The 27,660-nt window shown below is 39.8% G+C and overlaps 1 protein-coding gene across 1 annotated transcript in view; it reads right to left on the bottom strand.

Moving 5' to 3' along the window:
• Nucleotides 1-27,660, bottom strand: part of DMD (dystrophin) — a 396,717-nt gene that overhangs the window by 226,491 nt on the left and 142,566 nt on the right. Inside the window, exon 11 of the mRNA XM_026047293.1 lies at nt 9,664-9,853. Coding sequence (XP_025903078.1) covers nt 9,664-9,853 — 190 coding nt within the window. The remainder of the gene's footprint in view (nt 1-9,663; nt 9,854-27,660) is intronic.

Here is a 27,660-nt window from a genome sequence, read left to right on the forward strand (position 1 = left end):
AGCACTGAAAGCCTCCTGCTCCCATTTCTCCCATCCTTCCCTACGTCAAAGCTCATCATGATATGGAAACAACATGCAAATTGCTATAGTTCGTTGCATCCTGTGAAATCGGAGTCTCAGAAGATAGCAGCAATAGCAGTGTGTTGGTAGTATAAAATCCTGCTTGACCACATCTGGGGCTGCTACATAGATTTTAATGAAACTGTTTCTTCTCTGAAGAGATGGAAGAAAAGCACAAACCACCAAGCCCAGTCCAGATGACAACCTGCAGGGATACACATCTCACGTAACTGCAGGTATGCTCAGAACTGATCAGCAGGATGAATTTCAAAGCATTGCCCATTTGCACATCTTCCAGGACTTACATATTCAAATACATCAATATACACTTACATTTACGTAAGCTTCATTGTTTTCACCAAGCTGACTCATGCTTATAGGATGGCAGATTATATGTTTATACATATACATATATGATGATAGTTCAGAAAGTTAAAAAACAAGAACCCACCCAGAACCTGAATGAATGCAGATACAGTTAGACTCACAGAATCCTTAAGGTTGGAAGGGACCTTTAGAGATCATCTAGTCCAACCTACCTGCACACGCAGGGTCACCCAGCACATGTGGCACCGAATCTGATTCTGAACATAACAAACCCTATTTTAACTTCTGGTGCTCTGAAAAATGCTTGTACTATTTTCATAATTCACTTCTAGCATTTCCCTTTCAACCTCCCCAATGACTGAAAGTCATGAAAAAAATGTTATAATTATTTTTTGTTATTTCTGGTCCTTTCTCCCTCCTTTCAGCTCTTCCTTTTACTATTCCTCCTCTAGCACACACATCTTTTGCAAATTCTCGGGGCAGCCTTACTAGATTTTCTGAAGAAACAGCAAGAAGGGTTTCAGCCTCTAGTATCAAAGGTTTTCCACTGTGAACATGCAGGTGAGATCTATGAGGCTGCAGAATGACTATGTGGCCAGCACTTACGCGACCGGTTGCTCCAGGCTGCAGTTCCCTCCGGATCAACCGCTGTCTCATGCAACCCCCTGCCCAAGCAGGGTCACCCTGGGCAGCTTTGTTAGGGCTCTGGAAAATCGTGAAGGAGGGAGACCCCACAGCCTCACTGGGCAACCTGGTCCAGGGCCCAACCACCCCTCACAGTAAAAGGCTTTTTCTCACTTAAATGGCATTCCGTGCATTTTGGCTTGTGCCCGCTGCCTCTTGTCCTGTCACTCCCCGGTTTCTTGACCCTCCTCTTGACCCTCCACTGGATTTAACTCTGCCATGTCCTCTGGCGTGGGCCTGGGCCCCAGAGATGCCCTCCCCAGCGCCAAGCAGGCGGGGAGCCCCGTCCCTCACGCTGCAGGCACCGCTCTGCCTAGCGCACCCGGGGGCTGCTGGCCGCCTCGGCCACCAACGTGCCGGGGCAGAGTTTAAATACATATTTATTGCATATATAACATGAAGTAAGCCCAAAGAGGATGAAATTTTTGCTCATTATGATCTGGGTTAGCTGGGAGAGCAAAGATTCAGGTCCACGTCTTTGTTGCCATCTTGAATGGTCCTGCACATCCTCTCTATTGCAAATAAGCACTATGCATTCATTGGCCACAACGGCATTTTCTCTCTCTGTCCAGGAATTCTTCTCCTGTCTTTCACTGAAGGAGCAGGTTCACAGCAATTTCATTTGACTACTTCAGCACTTGGTATTACAAAACAAAACCAAAAACACACAGAAACAATCCCTGCCCCCCAAGATCACAGAATCCCAGAATGGTTGACGTTGGAAGGGACCTCCAGAGATCACCCAGTCCAAGCCCCTGCTCCAGCAGGGACACCTAGAGCACGGGGCACAGGTCGCATCCAAGATGGTCAAGCAACGTACCAAAAACACTGCACCAGGCGTTTCCAAAGTAAAACCTACCTCACAAAATCTGCATGGTAGTCTTGCACACTGACACACTATTTATTTTGCCCTGTCTCAGACTGGAAAATTCTATTTTCTTGTTCACGCAGTAAGATAGACCTGACAATTGCTACTCCATTGCAGGTACTACAGAAAATATTCTGTTTCAGAATTGGCAGCATTTTCTTCTGTAAGGTGGAGAGCTGCAGGTTTAAACATAAAAAACCCAGGTGGTGGATGGGGATTACATTTGATTTTTCAAGCTTTCAGAAAACCATTTCAAATAAAAGAAGATCAGGAGAATTCCAGTTTCAGAAAGCAGACAGGAAATACTCACCAGTGAATTACTATTAGATAAAATATTTGTTACTGAAATCAACTTAACTGAGCATGGAACTGAGAGATGCCCTCTCTCCTCCCTGCTGGCTAAGGTCACCATCTAATCCATACACCAGGTCACAAAATTAAGTAGACTGGATGCACTTATTGACAAGAGCTCCCTGTGCCCCGTGCTCTGGGTGTCCCTGCTGGAGCAGGGGGTTGCACTAGATGATCTTGGGAGGTCCCTCCCAACCTCAACCACTCTGTGATTCTGTGATCTCCCGGAGCCTGCTCTTCTCCAGGCTGAGCAGGTCGGTCTGCGCATGTAAATCCCCACTTCCTTAACCACCTCCGTGACCCTTAGCTGGGTTCATTCCTCTCTGTGTTCACGTCTCTCTCGTACTCGCACCAGCTCCGGGCAATTGTACCTGTAAAAATATGTTTGAAATCGAGCTGCAAAGAATTGTATCATCTCAGAGGATCCATGCAGCTGAGAGGCAGGGATGAGGCAGAACATGCATCTCTCTCAAGTTTCTGCTATGGAGAAATAGCAGCTTGGACACCTTCAATACGGACAGCTGATATTTGCTTTTCTTTTGTTTTGTTTTTCTTTGGTTTTCTTTGGAACCAAAGCAAAGCAAACAACAATGAATGCCTGCAGTTCACTTTACTTGTTTTATATGAGAACAGTGTTATGAGAAAATATTAATACTACCCATAAAAATCATTTTTAAGCATAAGGAACAGTGTATTTGTTCTCTTATTAACAGAAAAACTCTTGAATCTAAAGGAAAGCTGCTTAGTTCCTAGGCTAAAAGAGCCCAGAGGTGGTAAAAAAGTCTTTGCTATGAATTTCAGGCTGACAGCACTAGTGTTGCTTCATTTATCATACGCTGCCAGACTTCATCTCTGTTTATGCTACAAGTGCTACATCAGACCACATCAAAGATTATTTTAGGTACCTCTGCTAAACTGTGTATATAAATGGGAGGCACTCCCAGGTTGTTGTTTAAACATGTCTAGGATGCTATTTTGTCAAATTTCAGTTCTGAAATATGTAATTAAATATAGCTACATGCTTAATATAAAATGTTTGCATTCGCATTATAACAGGATAAATCCATACTAATTTCAAAATTACATCTAATATTATATAAGCGGCATAAAATGTCAAATACAATTACCACTACAAAGGCAAACCAAGAGAGTAATTAACACAGTTGAGTGTTCATATCACCCTAAGTTTAAAAGCAGAAAGCAAAATTCATTATTTTCATCTCCCTCATACAATTCCGTATCAACCAGACCTCACGGGGACACATGATGTATTTAAATTAGACAATAAAAAGCAACACATAATTACACAGATCCTTGGAGGAACTGGTTTGTATCATGGAAAATTCTCCAGAAATTCTCTAAGCGAGAGAATCACCTCAACTCTTGCATTGCTGTCAGTTCAGACAAATGATGCATGCAAATACATGCTTATATAAACAAACAGGGTATTTATAATGCAACAGCTTATTATAATTACATCATCAGGTAATTAGAATGTGCAATTATGTTATTCTCACCCTTCTCCTTCTGCCTCTGCTAAGTACTAAGGAAACATTAATCTTATTTTCTTTTCCTGACATTTGATCTAATGGTTTCTGAACATGAAAAACAAAATAAACTCTGAAAAATGTGAGATTTACTCCAACTACTTCTGTTTATTATACACTATCTGCACAACAAGAGATTAATTTTATAGTTGTTAAAAAAAATACTGAGAGTTTGAAAGAGCAAAGCAGAAAACTGCTGGATCAATATAACAGACAGAAATATTTTAATGGTACAGAGAAAAAGCTGCTATTGAAATTAAAGGTTTAGGTTTGAAATATTGGTAGAAAGAACTGTCTTATCAAAACACTGTTTTCTACTAATTGCATAAAATCAGAGAACTGAAACAGGATGACAACAGGGACACCTGGGCATTCTGAGTAACTGTTTTCACATTATCCAGGTCCATGTATATGCACGAAGAACAGGACAGAGACTGCAGAGCCAAGCCTGTATGTCACATTCACTCATAACTTGTGGGAACTCCATAGACCTCAACAGCCCACGTTTCTTTCAAAGGACTTATGAGACAATGGTCTGTACTCAGAAAGTAACATTCTGTTTTACTTACTAGGTCTTACTAAGGTCTTATTTACTTCAGCCTGGCTAAGAAGGAAAAACAACAACAACAACAAAAAAAGAGATTTAAAGCAGAAGATAAATTAACCTGAAAACAGTAATTCTGGTAGAAAGCATGAGAGCCTTCCCTACACTGGGGCAAGACTCGCTAGGAAGGGCACTCGCTAGGAAGCTCTCCTTGCCCAGGAGGACTCAGATACGGATACCTGTCTACAGAAACATCTCCAGTGGCACAACCACTAGTGAAACTGCAAAAAGCTCTGCCCTACAACTCCTTCTGCAGTGACAATCAGGATAATACTGATTTTGCTGTTTTGAAGCAAATCCTTCTTTTTCATTATTTAATTCTCCTTCAACATAAATGAGGTTTCAGGTTCCCTGGTTCTTTTTCATATTCAATAAATTATCTTCACAAAAAATGAAAGTCCTTGCTTGCTCTTAAAATCCTCATCTGATCTTTTCTAGTCTCCTTTCATGCCCACTTGTGCTTGCACATACGACATCTTTATTATTAATACGAGCAAGTAGTTGCAGTTTCTTTGCTTCCCCTTTTACTCCACTCACTTTGCTAACTTGACACGTTAATTATCTTCTAAATAAAGAAATACAATCAGGTATTGTCCAAAATTCTGTCATTTCCTGGCCCTTTAACATCTTCTCACAACCACTGGAGGTTGCCACCTACTTGGATGATGTTGGCAAACAATCCATTTGCTCTTCAAAACTGCTTATGAATGAGTCTGCTAGTGCAAGTCACTTACAGCACTGCGCACAATAGTCACATGACTGCTGTTTACTTTTGCTGTCTCACAATATTGGTCTGTAGTGGCTTCTGTTGGTTAGTCTCATCTACTTTGCCTAGGGCAGGAAATTTATACATGAAATTTCTAACTAATGACTTTGGGGATTCAGTTTAATAGCCTACAACTAAAAGTGTAAATTTTCCTTTTTTTTTTTCCTCCTACACAATAACACAACTATTTAAAATTAAAATTTTCAGCTTCTGTATAAATGTCTAATAAAAACCAGGATAGTTTTCCCTGGAATCTGGTTTCTCTGTGTAGATACCCTAGTCCCTGATTCTTATGAAGCAGCTGGACTGGCGTGTGGCTGACAAGCCGCCATGCAAAAGATCTGGAGTACAGATGGTTACATTACATAGTCAGGATGTTTAAAAATATATTAAAGGTATTGACTGCACTTGAATGTGTCTGTTTGAATACATATACAAATGACACAGCAAGTTTCTTGGAGTACAAGTAACCGCCTGGTGTGTTGGCATTTCTGGCCTGCAACCCAGAACAGGAAAGGTTCACTACCGGCCATGGGGTGCTGGGGTGATGCTCTGTGGGTTAGTGAGCAAGATCCTTTCCACAGCCAAGTACCTACAGGCATATTCCTGAGCTTTCAGGGAGTCTCAATCTCTTCTGTACGTACAAACTGTGCAAAAACAGACCTTTTTTTGTCTCCTTAATTTTCTTCTTGTTTTTTCCTTTCTTCCTTCCTTAGTAATGCATTAAAGTGAAGTGTGAACATGAACTCTAACAAGCAAAGAATAAAGACTGGAAGAATCAATGCAGCAATAATAACTAAGGGATAAATGAAAAGCCATACTCTATTCTAACCAGTCAGCTGACATGAATGAAATTGTTTTATTGATAAAATTTTACTTTAAGTTGTAAGGTCCTTAAAATTGCTCTATTATCCAGTTTTGCAGCAATACAAGTTGGCAATACTTGCACCACTACCAGGGAAATAGATCTGTTTGTGAGGGAAGAGCTTTTAAAATGAAGACCCGTGATAGAAAGTACTGTTATAACTGATGCAAATATTGTCCATCTTATTTAAGAAGTCACATGCATTTTCCTCAGTTTCTTAGCAGAGTACTCTCTCACACAAATTGGCTTTTCAATCATTTCCTCACGTCATTCCAAGATTTTTATTGTTATTATTTCTTAACAAAAAGTTTCACATGGAAAGAATCAGAGCGTATCTTACTTGGTGTACTGTAGAACAGTTACCAGGATGAATGATGATGCAAAAGCTTGTCCTGCTTCCAGTCAGTATACATGGGGAATTAAACAATCCGGGCACACATCCAGGCCCTGGGATTTGGATGTCTACTCTGATAAAGTGTAGGGATGGTGGAGAATGGCATGACTTTGGCCCAGCGAACCACCAAGCCCCCTTCCAGACTAACACCAGGGCTGTTTTCAGGAGGCATCCTGCCCCAAAGGCAGTTTGGATGCAGTAGTTCTCATAAGGGAGCTTACCCAAATGGATGGGCCTTTCCTGTGACAGCTGGTCTCGGTGTGAGAGAAGGATCGTGGACACGTCTGACTGGATATCACATTCACAGCCAGTCCCCATTAATTCACTCCCACGCTTTGCTTCCAGCTGACTGTTACTGGTGGTGTCTATTCGCTTTATATAAAACTCACTCATCAGAAAAAATAGTGGGTATTAGCAGAGGAAAAGAACTTTATGGAAGTTCGTGCTTCCTCCTCCACATCACGCATTCCTCCAATCGCGGGGAATTGCTGGAAAAACAACGTTTGTCACTTGAATTAATGCCAAGTTGTCAGAAAAAGCTGTGGTCACAACAGCTTCTTCACCCATGGTGGCATAGAGTATTACTGAGTAAACAAACACATTTGCTTGGGTCAGGTCACTGCGATTGGCTTTCCTCAACTGCCTGCATTCACTGTTGCTGAAGCCGCTATTCTAATAAGAGACCTGACTAAAAAGAATGCTCCAATTACAAGGAGTACATGCAGGTAAAAACCTACATCTTTTTAAATCAAGTGCAGTTAATTGCTATGTTTCAAGTCAGTGACAATTTAATGCAGTGGAAGAAGATTCAAATGTTGAACAGTCTGTTTACTAGTTCCTAAAATGCCTTAAAAAGGGCTTTCCCAACTATGATTTTTAAACAAAACAGCATTCTGTTTGCTTAAACAGAATTTTCCTCATTCCAGCAGAAAAAACAAACTTTCCCTCTCCTTGAGCACGAAGAAAAATAACAATTCCACTAACTGCCAGATCTGGCATCAATCAGACTCCATTCAGGAGAAGGGCATTTCAGAACCCACTTGTGCTCGTGAATTACGAGATTTCTTCTGGTGGCTTAAAAATGCTGTACAGATTTTGACACAAGCAGTGTCAATATATACAGATGGTCTAGGAAGAAACCGTGGTCTATCTATCTAAATAGGGGGAGATCAGCAGGCAGGAACAAATGAAAAAATAAACAAACAAAACACGATCAACATATTTCTCCTTTAACTCACAGTCTCTAACCAAATGCCTGAAATTCCTGTGGTGGACAGGTAGCTATGAACACTTGGGGAGCTAATGACAACCGCAGCGCTGCTGTTTGGCCTCGGCACCCCAATGTTGCCCACATTAACGTGGCAGAATCACTGCTCTCGTACTGCCAAGGTCAGTGAGCAGAACGGCTGCTTCTCGAAAAGGAAGCAAATCCAGACCCTGCTAGAGCTCCTGCCCTTTGCACGCTGGAAGGCTTAATGTTTAAATAGCAAAAACTGGAAGGAAGAATTGACAATTTAATCTTATCGCTCAATCTTACAGCAAAAAAAGCTTTAAAAGAAAAATCACTGTTCAAAACAACTGTTCACTTCTTCTCTACTTCTTCAGAGTATTTATTGTGGGGGAGAAGTTATATCTATCAGTTATTTTTTCCTTTTGTCTCCAGCTGTGGATGTTTCTTACACAGTGGTTTTTTTTTTAAAGAAAAGAGAACACTGAAAGGAGGGCCATGTCTATAAAGTTCAATTCCATATAAGAAGGAAGCATTAAATATAAATTTTTACAAATTTCCATTTTGCCAAACAAGCCATTTTTTAACGATCACAGCAAAAAGCATAAGCTTCTTCAAATACCAGATAATTCAAGTGTTTTAATGCCATTCCTCTCCAAATCTCATATTGAGAGTAGAAAAAGATGGCCTATATTGCGTATTAACTTCTTTACAGACAACTGTCTTCCAGTCAAAACTGCTCTCCAGGATAATGCCAAATGAAATCAGAAACATAAGGAGCCTTAAGGTAGATTAGTATAAAATCAAATTAGTCTTATAAGATAATTTAACCTATTTGCTAGCTGATTCAAAGATGTGATTCAAATTTCACTTTTACAGAACACAGGGTAATAGTATAATGCATATTTACTGAATACACAGGTATAGTGTAATGGAATTTAGCAACATTTCATTCAAATAGTTGAAAACATGGAAGAATACAACCGTGCAAAAAGAAGGCAGTACTTCCACCCAGCTTCATTCCCTTCCCTCCCAATTTTTCACATTATCATAATTAAGGAACAGACCACTTGGCACCTTGTATTTGTGCTTTTTAATTTACTCTCAGCAAAAAAAGTCAAGTACTACGAAGAAATCTAGGACAAAAGGGCTCTGCCTTATTATTCCCAGATCATATTTAAGAAATTTAAGAGAACACATAGACATGTGATCCTTCCTCTCCTAAAACTTGCAATGAAGGCAGCACAATGACAACTCAACTATCTCAACAGCACCATCTCCACTAATGACTATTTTTTTTCCCCCCAAGATTCACTAGGACACAAAAAATCAGCATTCTCTCTCTCTTTTAACTTTTTTGGCTTCTACAGGAAAATAATAGTCTGAAAGTTGTCTGTCAATTAACAGTGAAAAATTTAATCATTATCTCTTTTTATTATCGCAACAGAGCATGCTGACAAAAATCAGTCAAACACTAGATTAACTTAGGTATTTGAAACTAATGGAGGACGACTAATTCAGTTAGGCTACAGAAAATAAACTACAGACCATTTATATACCTTCTATAAATATCAGAAATGCTTGCTTAACTCTCATTTGTGTCAATTCAGGAATGCGGCTTGGCAGAATAACTCATTTTTGAAAGACAGAAAAAAATCTAAGCGCCTATTCCAGCAACTTTTCATTTGTGTATGTTTTTAACATTATGTTTCAAGATTACTTTTCAAATAAACATGCTGAAGGACATCAGACAGAATCATCCTATGTCACACCTTAAAATTGCATCAATTTCCAAAGGAACTCTTAAAGCTTAGTAGCAGAATCAGTTCTCATTTTCCAAATAACTTCAGTCTTGTTAAGATGAGTAGCTGCATACTTTAAAAAAGCCCATTGTTTTGTGTCAAGTGACATTGGTGTCTAATCTGTAACACATCAGACATCTGTCGGGTGTCTAAACTGAAGCACTTACCTGCCACTGTTTCATGAGTTCTCGCACTGCCTTGGCCTCCTCCAGCACCTTCTCCTTGTGCGTCGCGTCCTGCAGGACATTTGCAGTGGTTTCAGCTTCCGTGAGCCAGGCAAGGAACTTCTCCAGATCCAGGTAGAACTGCTGCAGCATCCGCAGAGCTGCTTCCAGGGCACCTTCCCGCTCACCGACCCTGGGCAAGCACAAACAGGCAAATGCAGCACTCGCAGGAGGAAAAGAAATCCTAATCACTAAATATATATATAAAACTATAGAACAAAGACACTCCATAAATTTTTCATGTACCAATCAAGGTAAGGGTTTGCAAATATATCTGCTGTAATGAAAGAACATGAATGCTTTGCAGGTAAAGTTCCTTTTTATCTTCTCTCGTTAAACGAAATCATTGGAGCTTATCTGCTGAAAAGAAAATCAAGGAAATCATTACTTTTTTTCTTTTTCTTTGAAGGTATCATACCTGAAACATGCACAATTGAAACAATTAAAACTAGTAGTTCCCAACTGTTTTAATCATTTTTTAACATTACTACATTAACATAACACTTACATTTAATTAACATTATTGTGTGAAAGCTTGTTTAATTTTCAGAAAACACAAAATAGTTCCTGGCCGCTGAACAGCATGACTTATTTAATTATCAGTTTTTGTAATTTTTCAGAAACCTTTGGAGACTGCATTCAGCCCCTTATGACCTAATAATATGACTGAATATTTGCTTTTTCTTTTGGATTAAGGTAATATAAACTATAAGAAAAAGCTGTATCAATTATTTGATAAAAGCCCTTTTATTAATACAAATCTCTTATTCTTTCTGAAAGTCCAAATAACAGGTGGGGAAAGAAGAACACTGAGGAGCCAGCGACTCTGATGCTGAAAAATCTCTTAGTGTTTATGTGCAATGTTCTACATGTCTACACTATTTTTTCACATTAAACTTGAGCTAAATAGCCTGCAACCTGCACAGCTAAGAATGACACAGCGTTAACTAATATGAGCTTGTCAAGGCTACTTAGCTATGTATTACATAAATATTTGTCTAACATACACATGATGACTTGAATATTTTTAAGCTCAAAAAATACACAGTAAAATTACCTGATAATTTACATTACTTCAAGTGGAATGAATACAACTGGATGCACAGCTATTACTAGTCTACAAACCTGCAGTTATCTGAGTACTTCTGTATAATGTCTAATTGTGTGGAAATTATCAGAAATAATTTCCCAAATTGTATTTTATTATAACTTTATTGGATAAGGTCACAAAACTCAGAAGTGCTAAACTCTACGTCAAATCAACACTCCTCAAGAAGGCTTCACCCTAAAACCTAGTACATTAGTTGAACTAAGTAAAAACAAAAATCTGACACAAGGTTGGCCACGTGTCACTAACGATCTGCTTTTCAACAAGCACACCCATCATTTGTGGCAGAGGACAGTTAAGAACAGAAGGCTTTTTTAGGAAGACATTAGGACAAGAGGCAACGGGCACAAACTGAAGCACATGAGGCACAAACAGAACATGAGGAACATGAGGAACATGAGGCAAAGCCTCTTTCCTGTGAGGGTGCCAGAGCCCTGGCACAGGCTGCCCAGGGAGGCTGTGGAGTCTCCTTCTCTGGAGATCTTCCCAACCCGCCTGGATGCCGCCCTGTGCCCCGTGCTCTGGGTGTCCCTGCTGGAGCAGGGGGTTGGACTGGATGAGCTCTAGAGGTCCCTTCCAACCTCAACCATCCTGTGATCCTGTGTGACTGTCCATCAGCATATTGGAAAAGACAGCCGCTCCCTTTCACTGAAAATAAACTACTAAGAGTCAAATCTCACAATATCTCTGTATCTATAGTATTTCTTACCCTTTTACAACTTACTTTTAATTCCCAATCTTTTCTTAATCTTGTATCATTTTTCATAAGCTAAGAAAGCTGTTGAGTGCCTGGAAACTCCAAAGTCATCCACTGATTCCTTAAAACTTAAGAAGGGCCTGGATTCTCATCTCAGATGAGATCAGGTGCAGCCACCTACAAGCATTTTTCACATCCAAAGCCTTCTTCCAGGTTAGGACCGAGTGCGACTCTTAGCATCACTCACCAGGACCCTCTTAGCAGGAGGGTGAGGCCAGGCTTAGGAGCAGAAAACAGTCTCCTTCGCACTGTACTCTACAGGGAGCCTTATAGTTTATGGCTAAGGCACTATCCGAATTTAAACAACTGCAATAAAAAAAAATCTACTTTTCTTTTATCAAGCTAAAAAAAAATCCCTTCAGAGATATAGAAGATACCTACCTAAGTATACTGACAATATAAGTAAAATCAGTATGGACTTGGAGTAAAGAGTAAGGAACAGAAAATCTGCCTGATAATTACAGTATTGGCCTATATATTTCTTATTTTATCTCCAAAATATCACATTTATTTGAAATGGAATGGAATGTACGTAAACCAAGAAGAGTTTATGCAGTTCTCAGAGCACTATTCTCTTCTGAGATATTGTTTACAGGGCAATCCACCTTCAGTTTTCTGTGGGCCACATGATGACTAACATCAGTGCATGAAAGTCTTTGTAGGATCAGGCCTAACACTTCCCTCATGTTCCCTCATTCCCTTTCTTCAAAAGCCCCAAGGCACATTTTTAACTCCAATCAACCTGAATGGCTGCAAATACACAGCACTGCTCTAATAACAGTGTTCTGCAAATACACTGGGAAATGTAAAAGCTGCGAATGATGGGTCAGGGCTTTATGGGTGTATATTACTTTTTGCAAGGTATCTTGAAAAAGAGTGTATGCGTCCACTTGAATAAATATCAAGGATATTTTTAATCTAAAAAGAGAAAGAATACAAGTCCATATATGAAAAATACATTTGAGGGCAGAGCTAGTAGATGCATTAGTTCAAAATCAAAATTTATCTTTCAGAGAAACTTTCCAACTGAAATAAAAATATATGCCATTTTATGGATCTGAACAAAAAAAGAAAAAAATAAAGTTATAAAGAATCTTTTAACAGTTCTATTCCACAATAAAAAGAAATACTAAAGTGCCTAATTCTCTCACCTTATGGAAATGAGCTGCTAATCCACAAGCATCCTGGCACTGCCTCCAGAAAAGGCCCTGGTACTTTGCAGTTTAAATGCTTCCATGTCTAACATGAACTAAACTTTCAGCTACATCAACAAGTCTGCAGTGCATCAATAAGCCTCCCTCTACTTGGTTCTGTATTTAGCTAAAAAGTTATGAGGTGAGAAAACAGAAAAGAAGGTCTACAAATGAGGAATAAAGATCTCTCAGTATAATATCCAGCATGTGATAAAACAAATTACAGAAAATCACTGGCTAGCTGAAAATATATATATTGAATATGAAATTATTGCACAAAACTATTTCTTTTTAGCCTTTATCATCCCGATAGGTTTAATTTCATAGTGAATACAAGTTGTGAGACTAGCATGCAAAATATTGCTGAAATATTACAAGTAATCATAACAGAAATGCGTGCTGGAGAGCACCTCCACGGAGAGGGACCTGGGAGTCCTGGTTGACACCAAGTTAACCATGAGTGAGCAGTGTGCCCTCGTGGCCAAGAAGGCCAATGGGATCCTGGCTGCATCAGGAGGAGTGTTGCCAGCAGGTGGAGGGAGGGGATCCTGCCCCTCTCCTCAGCTCTGGTGAGGCCGCACCTGGAGTATTGGGGGCAGTTCTGGGCTCCCCAGTATAGGAGGGACGTGGAGCTTCTGGAGAGGGTCCAGAGAAGGGGAACCAGGATGATTAAGGGAATGGAACATCTCTTGTATGAGGAGAAACTGAGTGAGTTGGGCCTGTTTAGCTTGGAGAAGAGAAGGCTGAGAGGGGATCTAATTAATATGTATAAGTTCCTGAAGGGAGGAAGAGGCCAAGCTCTTCTCAGTGGTGGTCAGTGACAGGATGAGGGGTAATGGCTGCAAGCTGCAACACAGGAAGTTCCATCTCCAGGTGAGGAGGAACTTCTTTCCTGTGAGGGTGCCAGAGCCCTGGCACAGGCTGCCCAGGGAGGCTGTGGAGTCTCCTTCTCTGAAGATCTTCCAAACCCGCCTGGATGCCGCCCTGTGCCCCGTGCTCTGGGTGTCCCTGCTGGAGCAGGGGGTTGGACTAGATGATCTCTAGAGGTCCCTTCCAACCTTGAACATCCTGCGATTCTGTGAAACAATTTTTAATGGAACAATCCTTTTTTTCTCTGACTATGATGTAAACATACACAGTGTGACTGCCAAAAGTTTCTTGTTGACAGGAGATGTACTGAAGGCAGGATCCATCTCACACTTAGACCCCCACTTCATTCCACTGCCAAGCATGTTTGACAAGCATTTCTACAGTGTGATTCCTACTCCCTCATCTGTAATCTTATGAATTAGCCTCAGAGTCATTTTTTTCCTCTTGACTAGTACAGGACCAGCTTACAAAGCCTAGATTTTACAGAATTAAATAAAAGTAGAGCAGTCCTCAAAGTCTGGGGACTGATTTCTGGAAACCAATGGCACCAGTAGTACTAGACAGAGCAGCTACAATTGGCATAAGGCCCTTGATACAGAAGAGAAGCCATGATGTGTCTCAGGAATGTGTTCACGTGGAGCAAAAACGAAGGCAAGGCAGGGGAAGTGAGTCTCATACACACAGCATAAATGTGTTTACACGTAGAACTGCCCGGTAAAGGTTTAAAAAATTTCATGAGCAAAGAAAATGCTGCAGTACACTGCTATGATTCCGACAACTTCTAAAGCTTTCTTAAATATAGCTGTTGGGGCAGATAAATGTGTGAAATGCAGCTATTTGAAACCTAGGTCATCTTTCAGTCCCAAAGCAAGCTACTGCATTATTTACTAAAAAGACAGAGTCCATACTGCAGTATACACTGAAAACAAATATATACAACAACAAAAAAGAAAATATTTACAACTGCATATCTTGCTGTGCAATCTAACAAGAAGAAAAAGGCTGAGGTATGGGAAGCAATTTTGCAAGACCCCAATGCCACACAATACCAGGAGAAAAGCACTCCACCAGTGAGCACTATGGAGATTTCTTCATCTGTAGCAATTCACTGCGTAACACAGAGTGAATCATCTATATTTTCTGAATATCCACTCGCCTATTTGAAGGTGTAACACTTAGTTCAGGTTGCAAGACAGATTTGGAGGTTTAGTGTTTAAAAAATGCCTTGTGATACTCAGATGCCCGAAAGCAGAGCAAGTGCAAAGTATTACGCCTATGCACACTATATAGTAACACACGTGGAAATGTCTTGAAGGAGAGCGAGTGCTGAAATACTCATAATGGTCTAGCAGGACTTTATGTAGCACAGGTGGTTTTTTAAAGGCGATACAGTGGAGAAATTCAGCACATTCCGTAGGCCACTAAATCACACTTACATCTGCAGCCTGTGCAGATCTAATATCATCACACTGAGCTGTAAAATAAAATATTTTAAACTACTGGCTGGCAAAGCATCAGCCAGAGGTTTTACTTTTACACTTTATGGGCTTCTCTCTGTACATAACATCATTTTCTCCTTTCTGACATTGCTATTCCATACAATTGAAGAAAAATAAAGTGTTCCTGGAATTTTCCTTTTCTGGGGTCAACCAGCACAGGACAATTGAAGCTTGGTGTGTCTTCCTGCTAATACTGGACACAGATTACATTCTTTCATGAGGAGAATATCCCTTCTGTTGCTATGATAAAGCTGCAATGGTGAAGCTTTATTTGTGTTATATAGTGTTGCCAGCAGGTCAAGGGAGGTGATCCTGCCCCTCTCCTCAGCTCTGGTGAGGCCGCACCTGGAGTACTGGGGGCAGTTCTGGGCTCCCCAGTATAGGAGGGACGTGGAGCTTCTCGAGAGGGTCCAGAGAAGGGCAACCAGGATGATTAAGGGAATGGAACATCTCTCGTATGAAGAGAGGCTGAGTGAGCTGGGCCTGTTTTCTCTGGAGAAGAGACGGCTCAGAGGGGATATGATTAATGTGTATAAGTTCAGGAAGGGAGAATGCAGGGAGGAAGGGGACAAGCTGTTCTCACTGGTGGCCAGCGATAGGACGAGGGGTAATGGCCACAAGCTGAAACATAAGAAGTTCCGTCTCCAGGTGAGGAGGAACTTCTTTACTGGGTCACAGAGCAGTGGAACAGGCTGCCCAGGGAGGTTGTGGAGTCTCCTACTCTGGAGGTCTTCAAAACCCACCTGGATGCCGCCCTGTGCCACATGCTCTAGGTGTGCCTGCTTGAGCAGGAAGGTTGGACTAGATGATCTGTAGAGGTCCCTTCCAACCTTAAATATTCTGTGAATCTGTGAATTCTGTGAATCTGTGAACATTTTAATTTTATTAATAACTAAAACTTGTACCAATAAAAAAGCTCTTGTAAAGAGACAAAATAATTTAACTTGGGGTAGAGTAGGGGCAAGAGGAGACATCAAAGATATGAAAATTTTCCTTTCAGAAATTTAGCATGAAATTCTTAAAATGAATACTAGTGATAGAATTTTAAAATGCAATTTCAAAATAAACTGTGTTAACTGATTTGGGGACTACCACTAAGAGTAACTTTCTCCCTGAATCAGGGATTTATAATCCATAGTTCTATTTAAAGTTAGTAATAGATGTTAAGAGATATTTAATTTGTAGATTAACATTGGAACAGCTAATGCACATTAAACCTGGAAAACTACGTTGAAGGAGCACTGTAAGAACTACCTGTTGTGTAGCTTTTTGGATTTCACCTAGCTTGCCACCTCATTCAGGGAAATGCAGCATTTCTCCAGTCCACACTTTTGCTTTAATTTACATTCTAGTTCTACCATCCAGGCAGAAGGCACCAGCTTTGCTTTCCTGTAGAGGATTAGCAGGTGGATGCTGGCTTGAGGTTTTCTCTGAATGAACCTTCATATTTACATAACACTCTACCTCTATGTCAACTATCTCTGGCTTGATGAAAAAGTGCTCTTGCCTCAGTTGGTCCTAGAGAAATGAAGGTGAACACCATCATTTTAGCACCGTAATGTCAAACATCTTTGGCTTCAGAGTTTCAGGATATGGACTGCAAACACAGTAGAGCTTTCCACTTGCATTAACCCCTACTCTTTCAAGGAAAAAACAGACCACACCAAAAACCCTTCCCTAATCCATGTCCTGAAAGGACAGGGTGGCATTGTTTTAAATCACCTGTGTGCAGCTCTGAAATGACCCTCTATGCAGGGAAAGACTGGGAGGCCTCAGAGTGCAACTAAATACAGAGCTGCAGGTCAAGATCTGAGCCACTCTGGAGATCAGTGTCCAGATGTGGCCAACATTCATCCACAGGCTCTTCCTTTCCACTGTTCTGAATCAAGCAGGAAAGCTTCACTGCGCTAGCAAAGGACTTTGCGGTGGAAACTGGGCTTTAGACGTTAGTCCTGTAAGGACTAAGGGACAAGCCAAATGGAACAGGTACTTGTAAAACGGCAAAAGTAACTTGCTAAAGTTCTCTGCCTGATCTTTATCACTGCAAATTCCTGCCTGAAAACAGCTGATGTGGTTGCTGGGGTCTCATGCAGGTACTGACCTGCTGATGACAGACATAGAGCAGGGCTCCCACCGCCAACAGCGTGTTCCTGCCGCGTGCCGGGGATGGGCTCTACTGCCGTGCTCCTCTCTTTCCTTCACATTGCTTCCTTGGCAATACGGTCCCCTGGCTCTCTGACTCTCCCTGTGCCTTTCAGTAAGTCAAAGCCTCTGCCTTGGCTACGCTACGTATCCACGAGGTACGAATGACCAATGGAATAATTTTAAATTCTCGGTGTAATTGTGCATACAGAGAGATTCACGGCAGCAGCTGCTCCAGAGTAAACTCAGTCAGGCAGTTCCCTTTGCTGGGTCGCTTTATTTCTGGAGGCAAAAAGAACAAATCCCTCAAAATCGCTCAATTCGGGTTTGCTTAATCTGCTTAGAGGGTGCCTAAAATAACCTAGAAAACAGCACTTTATCACAGGAGTCTGTAACAGCCACCATACTTTGGGAACAAACCATACGCTATTCCTAAAAACTTCCTAGGGTAGCCACGCCCTAAGAATGAAAGATATAATTATTAAGCAAACTGTTATTTCATCATTCTTGACATCTCTTAGCAAAATTAAATATTTTTGTCCTTTATTATTTTCTTATAAATCAGTCCAGCATCTCTTCGGCACTTGCATAATTTTAAAGCACTAAAATTGTTATTTCTGACAGAAACACCGGGTGGTAGATACACTGAAAAAGTTCACAATAGTCTCTGCAATATTTTTTCCTCCTAGCAGGTTCATTCCATATCCTATATTTTACTGTAATTTTCTCAGCTTTTGGGAAGCTTAACAGAAACAAAAATAAATATTCTTGAAATAATGATGATTAGTTTACTGAATCCTCATTATTAATGCACAACTAGAATGATATCCAAACACTGAAAATAATCTATTTAATCTTCCTTTAAAGAAAGAGACTATTTCTGTCTGGAATTTCTGCAGCCACAGATGTGAATCCAGTTCAGCAAAACTTGGTAAGACTGTTTTAGGGCAATTTTTAAAAGAATTACAAATTACAAATGGTTCAACAGTAAGGCTAAGCAAATTTGAATTTGCAGGGTATCTTCTGTCTTAAAGTAGCTTTGAAGCAATCCCATTATTTTCTGCCATTACTTATTTCATTCCGCATTAGTAGACATCAGTTCTTAGCCTATCTAACTCTTGAGCATGTAAACTCAAGAATTTGCATAAGGTGCAAACAAAAGCGTATTTCAGCCTTTATTTCATTGGCATTCATCCATCAAGTATACCAAAACCAGATGGAATAGCATTTTGTTAGGGTCAAAGATGTGCTATTAATTCACATTCAGAAACATCCTGTTTCATCAACAAGATTAATATTTAACTAAATATTCAGCTAAGTATCAGTTGTGACCTCCAACAAAACAAAACAAATCAGAATATACAGAACACCGAAACAGCAGGAAATGCAGATGAAAACAGCTTGAATATCTTTCTTACTTAAAATGTTTTAAAAAGTTTCAATGTACAAAAATCTATTGGGTGTCCTGAGATAAGGAATTAAAAAGCAGTAGCTCTGCTTTAAATTTTTAAATAGTATAAACAACGCAAGTCCATGTAGTTTGGTGCTGCTGAAAGGCACCCTATTGATGTATAAGGAAACTGCCTGCAAACAGAAAAGATACTTTCTTTTGGTTTCTATTTTCTTTTTCTTCTTTTGTATCAGGAAAGAAGCAGAAAAGAATAAAGGAAAGAGACATACATAAACAAAATGTCCATCCTAGCCATCAGTCAATACTGTTATGCGTCAGTATCAAGGAGTGGTAACAACCCTCAAAACAAATACAGACAGAATACCCGGTCTTAAACAAAATGAGCGATAATAAAATGAGCGATATTCTAGAAACAGTAAGTGAAAACTGAGCTTGAGGAAAGAAGATGTAAAGAGTATAAAGTGAATGAGGGAAAACAGACCCTCAACGCCAGAAGATCTGGTGATATATGGTGACATAACAGAATCACATCCAAGTGGGGCACATTTAAGTTAGTATTGAAGGCCTCCCCCCCCCGCCCCCGTCTCTGTGGACCATCTCTATGAGCTACCATGTCTAGCACACTGCAGTGGAGGGACACAGTCCCTCAGACTTGCTGATCTTTCTGTGAAGGTCCCTGTAAGTCCCCAGCCTGACCATCGCCTCCAGAAACCAGCCATCCCCTGGGGGCTACGGGCGGCTTTGGCAGTTACTGAGCTCCTAACGGTCGCTAACGGCCGCAGCGGCTCCGCCCGCCTGCACCCTGGTGGCGACCGCCATTGTGTGCGACTCCACGTGCACGGAAAGGGCCATGGCCTCAGGATGGGGCAGGAATGGGGGGCACCAGGGCGGGGAACAGATTCTGACGGAAACCAGTGTAGGCCCTGCCTGACCCTGGGATGGGATTCTTTGGAAAACTGCTCCATTGGGAGCATCAGGGTACACGAACAGCTTGGAGCACTCTCCTTGGCACTGGTGCCCATTAAGATTTCAGTACAGGTGAAGCAATTAAGCCGACCTTAACTGATGAGCTAAAGGCTGTAAAACAAGACAGGAACCCTGAACAAGAGAGAATCAGAGTGGATGGATGGACGGACGGAAGCAAAACAAACCAGAAGGCTTTAATTATTTATCTGGGGACACAGAAGGCAGACTTCCTTACTTAGGAAAGGCAGTTTATGTACTTAGGAAAAAGAATGGGCAAGAGAGATGAACTATTCAGATATTATGCACTGTCTGCCTTGTTTCCATTCTTACTCCTATCACCTGTCTTGTTTCTGTTTTTACACCTACCTAAGAATAGTCAGACTTGTTTAAAAAAATCATTTTATAAAAGACCATTTTCCCTTGAACTATACTTATTAATAAAGACAGGAAAGCAATTGAAAAAATACTTTCGAATTTGGGCCATTCGTTCCTTTCTTTTTGTTATTAAAACATGTATTGGTGTTTAATGAAAACAAGAAGAAATTTTGTGTGCAGCCATGAAGTTTCAGATCGTCCTTGGATATTAATCTCTTCCACACCATTATGCGTCAGACTGAGATGGATTGCTAAAGCAAAACAAATAGCAGACTCGGGAGCACAAAATCATGACTTAGATTTCCGCATAGGAGTTTAAAATGGCTTCTTTTCAAACAAACTATCATTATCAGCCCAGAGGATCTATGCTATCACAGAGGAAACTCCCCACTGACCTTTATAAAATTAATTTCTGTCTCCGTATGCTCTGATATATGAGATCTCAGAAGATTTAAAAAAAAAAAAAAAAAAAAAAAATGGCATGACTAATATAGTGAGGATCAGAGGGAATTTTCTTGGGCAGATTTTTCTTGCCCTCATTGCTTCTGATTCCTTTTCCCTTCTTGTTCTGGCATAGGTATATAAATAAATATATAAAAAGGTGTTAATCTTCCCTATGATTGTTGTAACTACAGATTATCAGACTGACACTGAACTATCGGAAAAATCATCAATAAAATTAAGTGGATCATCTGAATTCCTTTAAAAATTAATTACAGGCTATATTTGCCATTACTGAAAATAGTTTAAGTTTGCTTGGAATTTCTAAATGACTAATGGCTTTCAATAAAATCAATCATTTTCCAAAGAGAAAATCTTAAGAAATAGTGGGTTAAAGCTGGAAATCTAAACAGAAAATCACAGCAGACATTTTAAATATTATTAAAGTTGACTTGTAGATTCTGAGTAATGTTCTGAGGGACTCACTCAATACGTGTATGTAAAACAAACCTTAATTTAAACTTAGAAAAAAGTTATCTTTTCTATAAAATTGTATCAATTCATGGCAAAGATTTTAAACGCACTTCACATCATACAAGTAACACTACAACAACATAGAATTTACTAATTCTAGTTACCACCATTAAAGAGAGAAAATGAAGAAGTTCTGGAACCTAAGCAAAAGGGAAAAAAAAACCCAAACTCTTACAGGACCAAAAGAAGCAAAGAAGTCATTGTTACGTTTAAGTCTTCACATTTCACAGTGTTTAATACACAGAATCAAGTTTTTCCTTGCATTCCAAAACATGCCATTCTTTTGAGATTTCACAGGAGCCAACAGTGGCATCTAATAAACAGCACATTAATTACCCTGATACAATTTATTAAGATAAAATCTTGGCTTACAAACACAGTGAAGTGTAATTAAAACTGATTATGAAAATAATTAGGTTCTAAAGGCACTTGTTTCCTTCCTCTCAATTGCTGAAGAAACAATTGAATTTAATAAGACTGTGAAATGCACTTATGGCATTACATGGAATCAATTAGGATTCACAAAGGACACTGTTAAACTGTTAGTTTCCATTTGAAGCCGCAGCCTCCAAGCTCTGAGCTCAGTGGCCTCGCAGAACAGCTATTTGCTACCACGCAGGAGAAACGAGGCTCAGTTTCCAGATGGGGGAGCTTATTCCACCGCACCTGCAGTTCCTACTGCACATCTAAGATCCTTAGATCATCTAAGATTAAATGGCAATAATGAAAAATAAGCACAAGGATAAGTGCACACATTATAAACACGCAGATAAACACAAACATCCTTTTTCCTACTCCAATACAAGGAGCTTAATTATTATTCACATTATGCAAAGATTTTAACAGATTAGATTGGCTCTAGACATTTTTAAGCAACTGTGCTGCTAAGTCAATATATTTTAAGAAACATACAATGGCTAAGAAAGAAATAAAGGTTACTGCTGAGGCTGGGCTCAGCAATATTTACTTGAAAAGCAATTGAAAACCCAAACTGGTCTGGCTAAGACAGAGAGAAGGCAGAATGCCTACTGTTCCTTGCATGCATAATCTAATACAGTAATACTAGCTGTAAAGAACTACTCTATATCCTACATATATAATTACTATTCAGGAGGTTTCAGACTCCTAAAGAAAACTGAAGTATAGAGGACAGAGCAATGGGATAGTGAGAATATAATAGTCTTAATACAGAAAGATTGGAACTGCTAGGAAACATAACTGGAGGTAGTATGAGAATACCAAGTAATAATAATAGTTATAATGGTGTTTCTACAATATTGGTAAGTTAGTAAACTGGACTGTAACTTGGGGTCACTGAAATCATATTAAATAAAAATAAGTGATGCAATTCTAAATCTTGTTCCAGCAAAATTCAGAAATTTTCAACTCACACTGACTTCCACAGAACTCAAATATGTGTTTGGTATAAAAGTCTAACAGAGAAAATCCTAACAACTCCACTGAGATGAATGGCAAACTTTCCATTGACTTCAAAGGGAACAGGATATTCTCTGATAGTTTTATCCCCTGTCTTTTTTTTCGGACAAATTTCAAAGATTTCAAAAAGAAAAAAAAATTAGCAGATCTATATAACTTATCAAAGAACTGCTCTGGTCATTTTAAAGCAGTGGAAACAAGCATAAATGTGCAGAACCTGGGGGGTGAGGAGAGCCTGCCATCCCACTGTGAAAAGCCGTGACAAATGAGGCAAAACTGGAACTTGGTGTGTTCCCACACAAACTTCACCAGACCATCCAGATATAACTCCGACAGAAGGCACAATTTGCAATTTTAAAATCCTTCAAAATAAACAATGAAGTCATGATTAGTTATTGACATTTCAATAGAAAACCGATGTGTATTGTAGGTAATATTTTAGTGTATAGCCATACAAATATTCTTCATGTATTCTAGATAATTTATCCATGGCTTGGGGAGATTTTATCTTATCTTATGAATGCATAATTTCAACTATTGTTCATTCCAAGAAATTCGTAAAATACAATGTAATGTCTTTTAAGGAAATTAATATGTAAATATACATAATATATAAAGTTTCTGTTACTTAACCAAAACATAAAGTTAAGACAGTGTTGTATAAGCAGATGTGCTAACAAGCCATGAATCGGTGTGAATGTGGCCATGCAATGAGATTTCAAAATGTCAAGGTATTTCAATGCTATTTTCTTTGTCGAGAAGTTAAGCTTCCATTTTAAAATGATTCTTTTACATCTGGCCACTGCTATTTCTGAATAGGAAGCCTGTCTCTCCTCAAGAGCTTTATTAAATACAAGTAGGCCTCTTGTCAGCTCAAGGCCCACATTCTTGATTGCATTTGACACAATAATCATCTTCATATCTTAAGACTGAAATCTGCCTGGCGGTCCTGGACTCAGATCTGCCCCTTCCAATTAGATGAAAAACTACAGCCCAGCTCATCTTCCAGGAAATACGTTCATATTTACAGTTTTTTGCAGGTGCAAGGTATGGTGACGTTCAGGAGTTTAACATAATAATTTGATAACCATTTTATTTTAAATGTATCCATCTCTCATAAATGTGATTTGAGGAAAAAAAAAATGGCACACATATGATATTGCAATAAATATTTTTTATCTCGCATATGGTGTGGAAAAAGCCTTCAGAAATGGGAAGACTTAACTGTGGATACTCTTCCAAGCTGAAGAGTTTTGGAAAGAAAATTCGGAAAGAATTCCAGCCCCTACTTTTACTATCCATTCAGTAGAAAGAAAAAGAAAAAAAAGAAAAAAAATTGATTATGACATGGTTAGAAAAGAAGATAGGAACTAGGAACTTTTGGTCCTGGAAGAAATCAGAAGGCATAAAAAGAAGACAACAGCAAAATTGTCCCTGTTTTCCACAGATCGGGTCTCTCTACTTCAAGAAGGTAAAAGGCAGCAAACAAAACAGATCATATTTCATATTCATTTTCATATTTCATATTCAGTTTGATGTCACCCGAGTCAGGACAGATCAGCCCAAGATTCCACCAGCGACAAACCAGAGTCAGGTGAGAAAGATCCTCTTCAATGGATCAAAGGAAAGGCTAAGAATATATCACACAGTGAATGTCTCAGTGCTACTGACTCTCATCCAGCGTGATCATGTTTAACCCTGAGCATGAGGAGCAAATCGTCAGGAATTTGATAGCAGAAAGATTCAATATAAATGAGTCCAAAATGGCAAACACTACATGGAGGATTACAACTCCTTTGTACATACTTTTGGGCTCTGAGCTAGCTGTAGCCTTACTATGTATTTATCAACAGCTTAATGAAGGAAACAACAGCTTAATGAAGATATCATTATATACTAGCACCTAAATATTATTAGCAACAAGAATAGCAATAAATAAGATGCCAAACTCTGAGTCAGCAGTATAGCCTCATCACTGTGCTTGTTCTGGTCTGAGTATCTTATTCCAATTAGCACAGGCGAGCATAACAAGAGGTACAAAAATAACATTATTTGAAGAGCTAACACAGTGACATGACGGGAAAAGCAGATTTTAATAAAAATATGCCATGCTTCTAGTTTTATTTTCCCCCAAAGAGAAGAAAGGAATGGTGACAAGTGTCTGTTGCTCCAGGGGATCAGCATGGAAGGAGAGGTGTCACCAAAGGTAGATCTGAACCTATTTGCTCAGTAGGCGGCCTAGGCCACCCCAGCCGACAAAGAGGGCAGAGAGGGCAGCGCCAGCAGAGCTGCCTTCCAGCACCCGGAGCCATTCCACACTGGGAAACTCACAGGGCAGGTACCACAAAATAAACTACCCTCTCTGACCTAGTGAGGGTATATGGTTCAAAATAAGCAATAGCCACTATTCATGATTAAGCCTATGGAAATATCAACCTCAGACATGGTTTAAGAACTGAGAAATCATGTAAAGCTCTGAATTGTTTACTGTTATCAGAAATAAATAGCAGCATATCTTTCTGTTTTAAACAGGGGGAAAAAAAGCACTTATGAGTTATGTTTTAAGGGATAGAAAATGAATCCAAGTTAGATTGAAAGAATAATACAAAATTAAGTTCAAGTCTTATTTAATGAGTCAAAAATACTAAAATATACTAAACAGTATATAGAAAATATACTAAAAAATTAACTTGAAAACTAAAGATAATAATAAGAAAAAATGCAGAAAGCATAAAAAGGTAACCCAGCATTTTGGATAATTTCAAGAGACTTTTTTGTACCATGTAAACAGTGTAAAGTGAACAAATTGAGTCTCAAAAAAACCAGAGAATCACAAAATGGTTGAGGTTGGAAGGCACCTCCAGAGATCATCTAGTCCAACCCCCCTGCTCCAGCAGGGACACCCAGAGCACGGGGCACAGGGCGGCATCCAGGCAGGTTTGGAAGATCTCCAGAGAAGGAGACTCCACAGCCTCCCTGGGCAGCCTGTGCCAGGGCTCCGGCACCCTGACAGTGAAGAAGTTCCTCCTCACATGGAGATGGAGCTGCCTGGGTTTCAACTTACACCCATTGCCCCTTGTCCTGTCACTGGCCACCACTGAGAAGAGTTTGACGCCATCTTCCTTACATTCTCCCCTCAGATATTTGTACCTATTCATCAGATCTCCTCTCAGTCTTCTCTTCTCCAGGCTGAATAGGCCCAGCTTGCTTAGTCTTTTCTCATTAGACAGATGCTCCATTCCCTTAATCACCTTTGTCGCTCTACGCTGGACCCTCTCTAGAAGCTCCACGTCCCTCTTGTCAGGGGATGTAAAATATTATGTTTAAGTCTGGAGTACTGGTAACCATTGATACTGGATCCTAAGCAACATGATCATATTGATCTTTTGTTTTTCAAAATGTCCTTGCTTTCTTTCTGCTTCCCATCCCATGAACCTCTCTCAAATATGTATTACAAGCTCTATGTTCAAGAATTATCAGTTTACTCTCTCCTTTTTTTTTTCCAGAGATTTCTTCCCAACCCTATACTGCGGCAGGCCAGAAACTTATACTTCTGACTTGTTTCTTTACCTCTCTCTGTCCTTTATGTCATCACTGGTGGTGGCTGGTGGTGTTAATATAAATCACAGCCATTAGCCTCTCATGCTACTGATTCTTGTCCAGAGGGATAATGATAAACAGTTGGCAACTTCTTTATCAGTCTGCAGAAAACAAGATGTGATGCAAACTCTGTTCATAGCTGAAAAAAGCCACAGGAAGAGAAGGCAAATGACACTGCTACCAAACTCGCACCCTGGGGCGAATTGCCACAGCGATACCAGCTCAGCGGGCAGCCTCATTTACCCTCTCAGTGTCAGGACTTGATGACCTCTGGAGGTCCCTTCCAACCTTCAGCATTCCAGGATTCTAGGATTCTAGGTGTGGCTGACGAGCAACGGGGGCCGCTCACTCTGCCTGTGCAGGAGCTGACCAGAAGGTGCACAGTGAGTGAACACCAAGGGTTGCAGCAGTACTAACATTCTGTAAAAAAGAAAAAAGAACATGCAACGAAACAGGCTATCGAGTGGATAACAATGCAAACAAAAGCTGACAGCTGAGGTCAAACTCTTTTGTGCCAGTGCCCTGCCAGGCTGTTACTGATTAATGTCTCTTCAGTTGCTTGCTACTGGATACGAAGCCTGAAAAGTCTATCAAGGCAAAAGCAAAGGCATCTTCTTGCAATAGCAACAATCAGCTCGCTACAGTTTGTTAATTTATCTGCAGACTGACAAGAACTAGATTTAAGGTTTGACTTTCAGGTCACCGAAGCATTAGCAGAAGCTCCTGCTGAAACAGACAGTAAAACTCTCTAGTCAGCTCTGAGCACTTCACCTTTAAGAAAAGACCAACACATTTGTCTTCATTTTTAGCAGAGTAAGAACAAAAGTTGTATTCTGGTTCATTCCCTCACTAAATCAAGCTCGCTCCTCGCTTGCCTTCTGCCCCTCCTGCACGTGCAGAAGGAGGAGAGGCAGAGGATGAGCACGCTCTCCAACAGAGCATTTCCTGAAATGCCAATATTCAACTTTGACTGCGGTTCGAGCCGGTGCATGACACTGTCCTCCTTTGAGAATTTTGGGCCAGCAGCTAGCTAATGGTTTCGTGCAAGTGCCTTTCACTACAACATGTGAACTTTTCCCATTTACACCAGAAAGAAGAAACAGAGTTTAACATATGATAAATAGGAGCAAAACAGCAGAGTTTTCTTTAATGCGAGGCCAAAATATAACCCAAGAATAAGACAAACAAAAGAAAAAGAGAAGTAAGGAATGGCCTTTCAGAGATGCTACTTTCTCTCTTCCTTTTTTGGGTGGGTTTTTTTTTTTTTAATAAGCAGGTGAATATTCAACATATAACCAAGTAAAACAGGAAATTACATATATCTGTAATTAAGCTCGTTAAGAGTATCTTAAACCTTGCCAAATTAAGTATTCACATCCTTTAAGTAATCTTATTTAAGGGTCCATTTTGCTTTAAAATAATACGAGAAGGGAAGAAAGAAAGCAAAGAATTCTTTAATTCTTTACCTTAAACTAGAACATATAATAAGCTTCAAAAATATCCATACTTTCTATACCAAACCCTTAACGTTCTCAGATCATAAGTAGCTGTTAAAGAACTTTTCTTCGAGGGGGAAAAAAAAGGAAAAATTCTACTGAAGAAGTGAG

The sequence above is a fragment of the Nothoprocta perdicaria genome, unplaced genomic scaffold, assembly GCF_003342845.1.
Source record: "Nothoprocta perdicaria isolate Ctin4 unplaced genomic scaffold, notPer1 scaffold_49, whole genome shotgun sequence".
Classification (NCBI taxonomy): domain Eukaryota; kingdom Metazoa; phylum Chordata; class Aves; order Tinamiformes; family Tinamidae; genus Nothoprocta; species Nothoprocta perdicaria.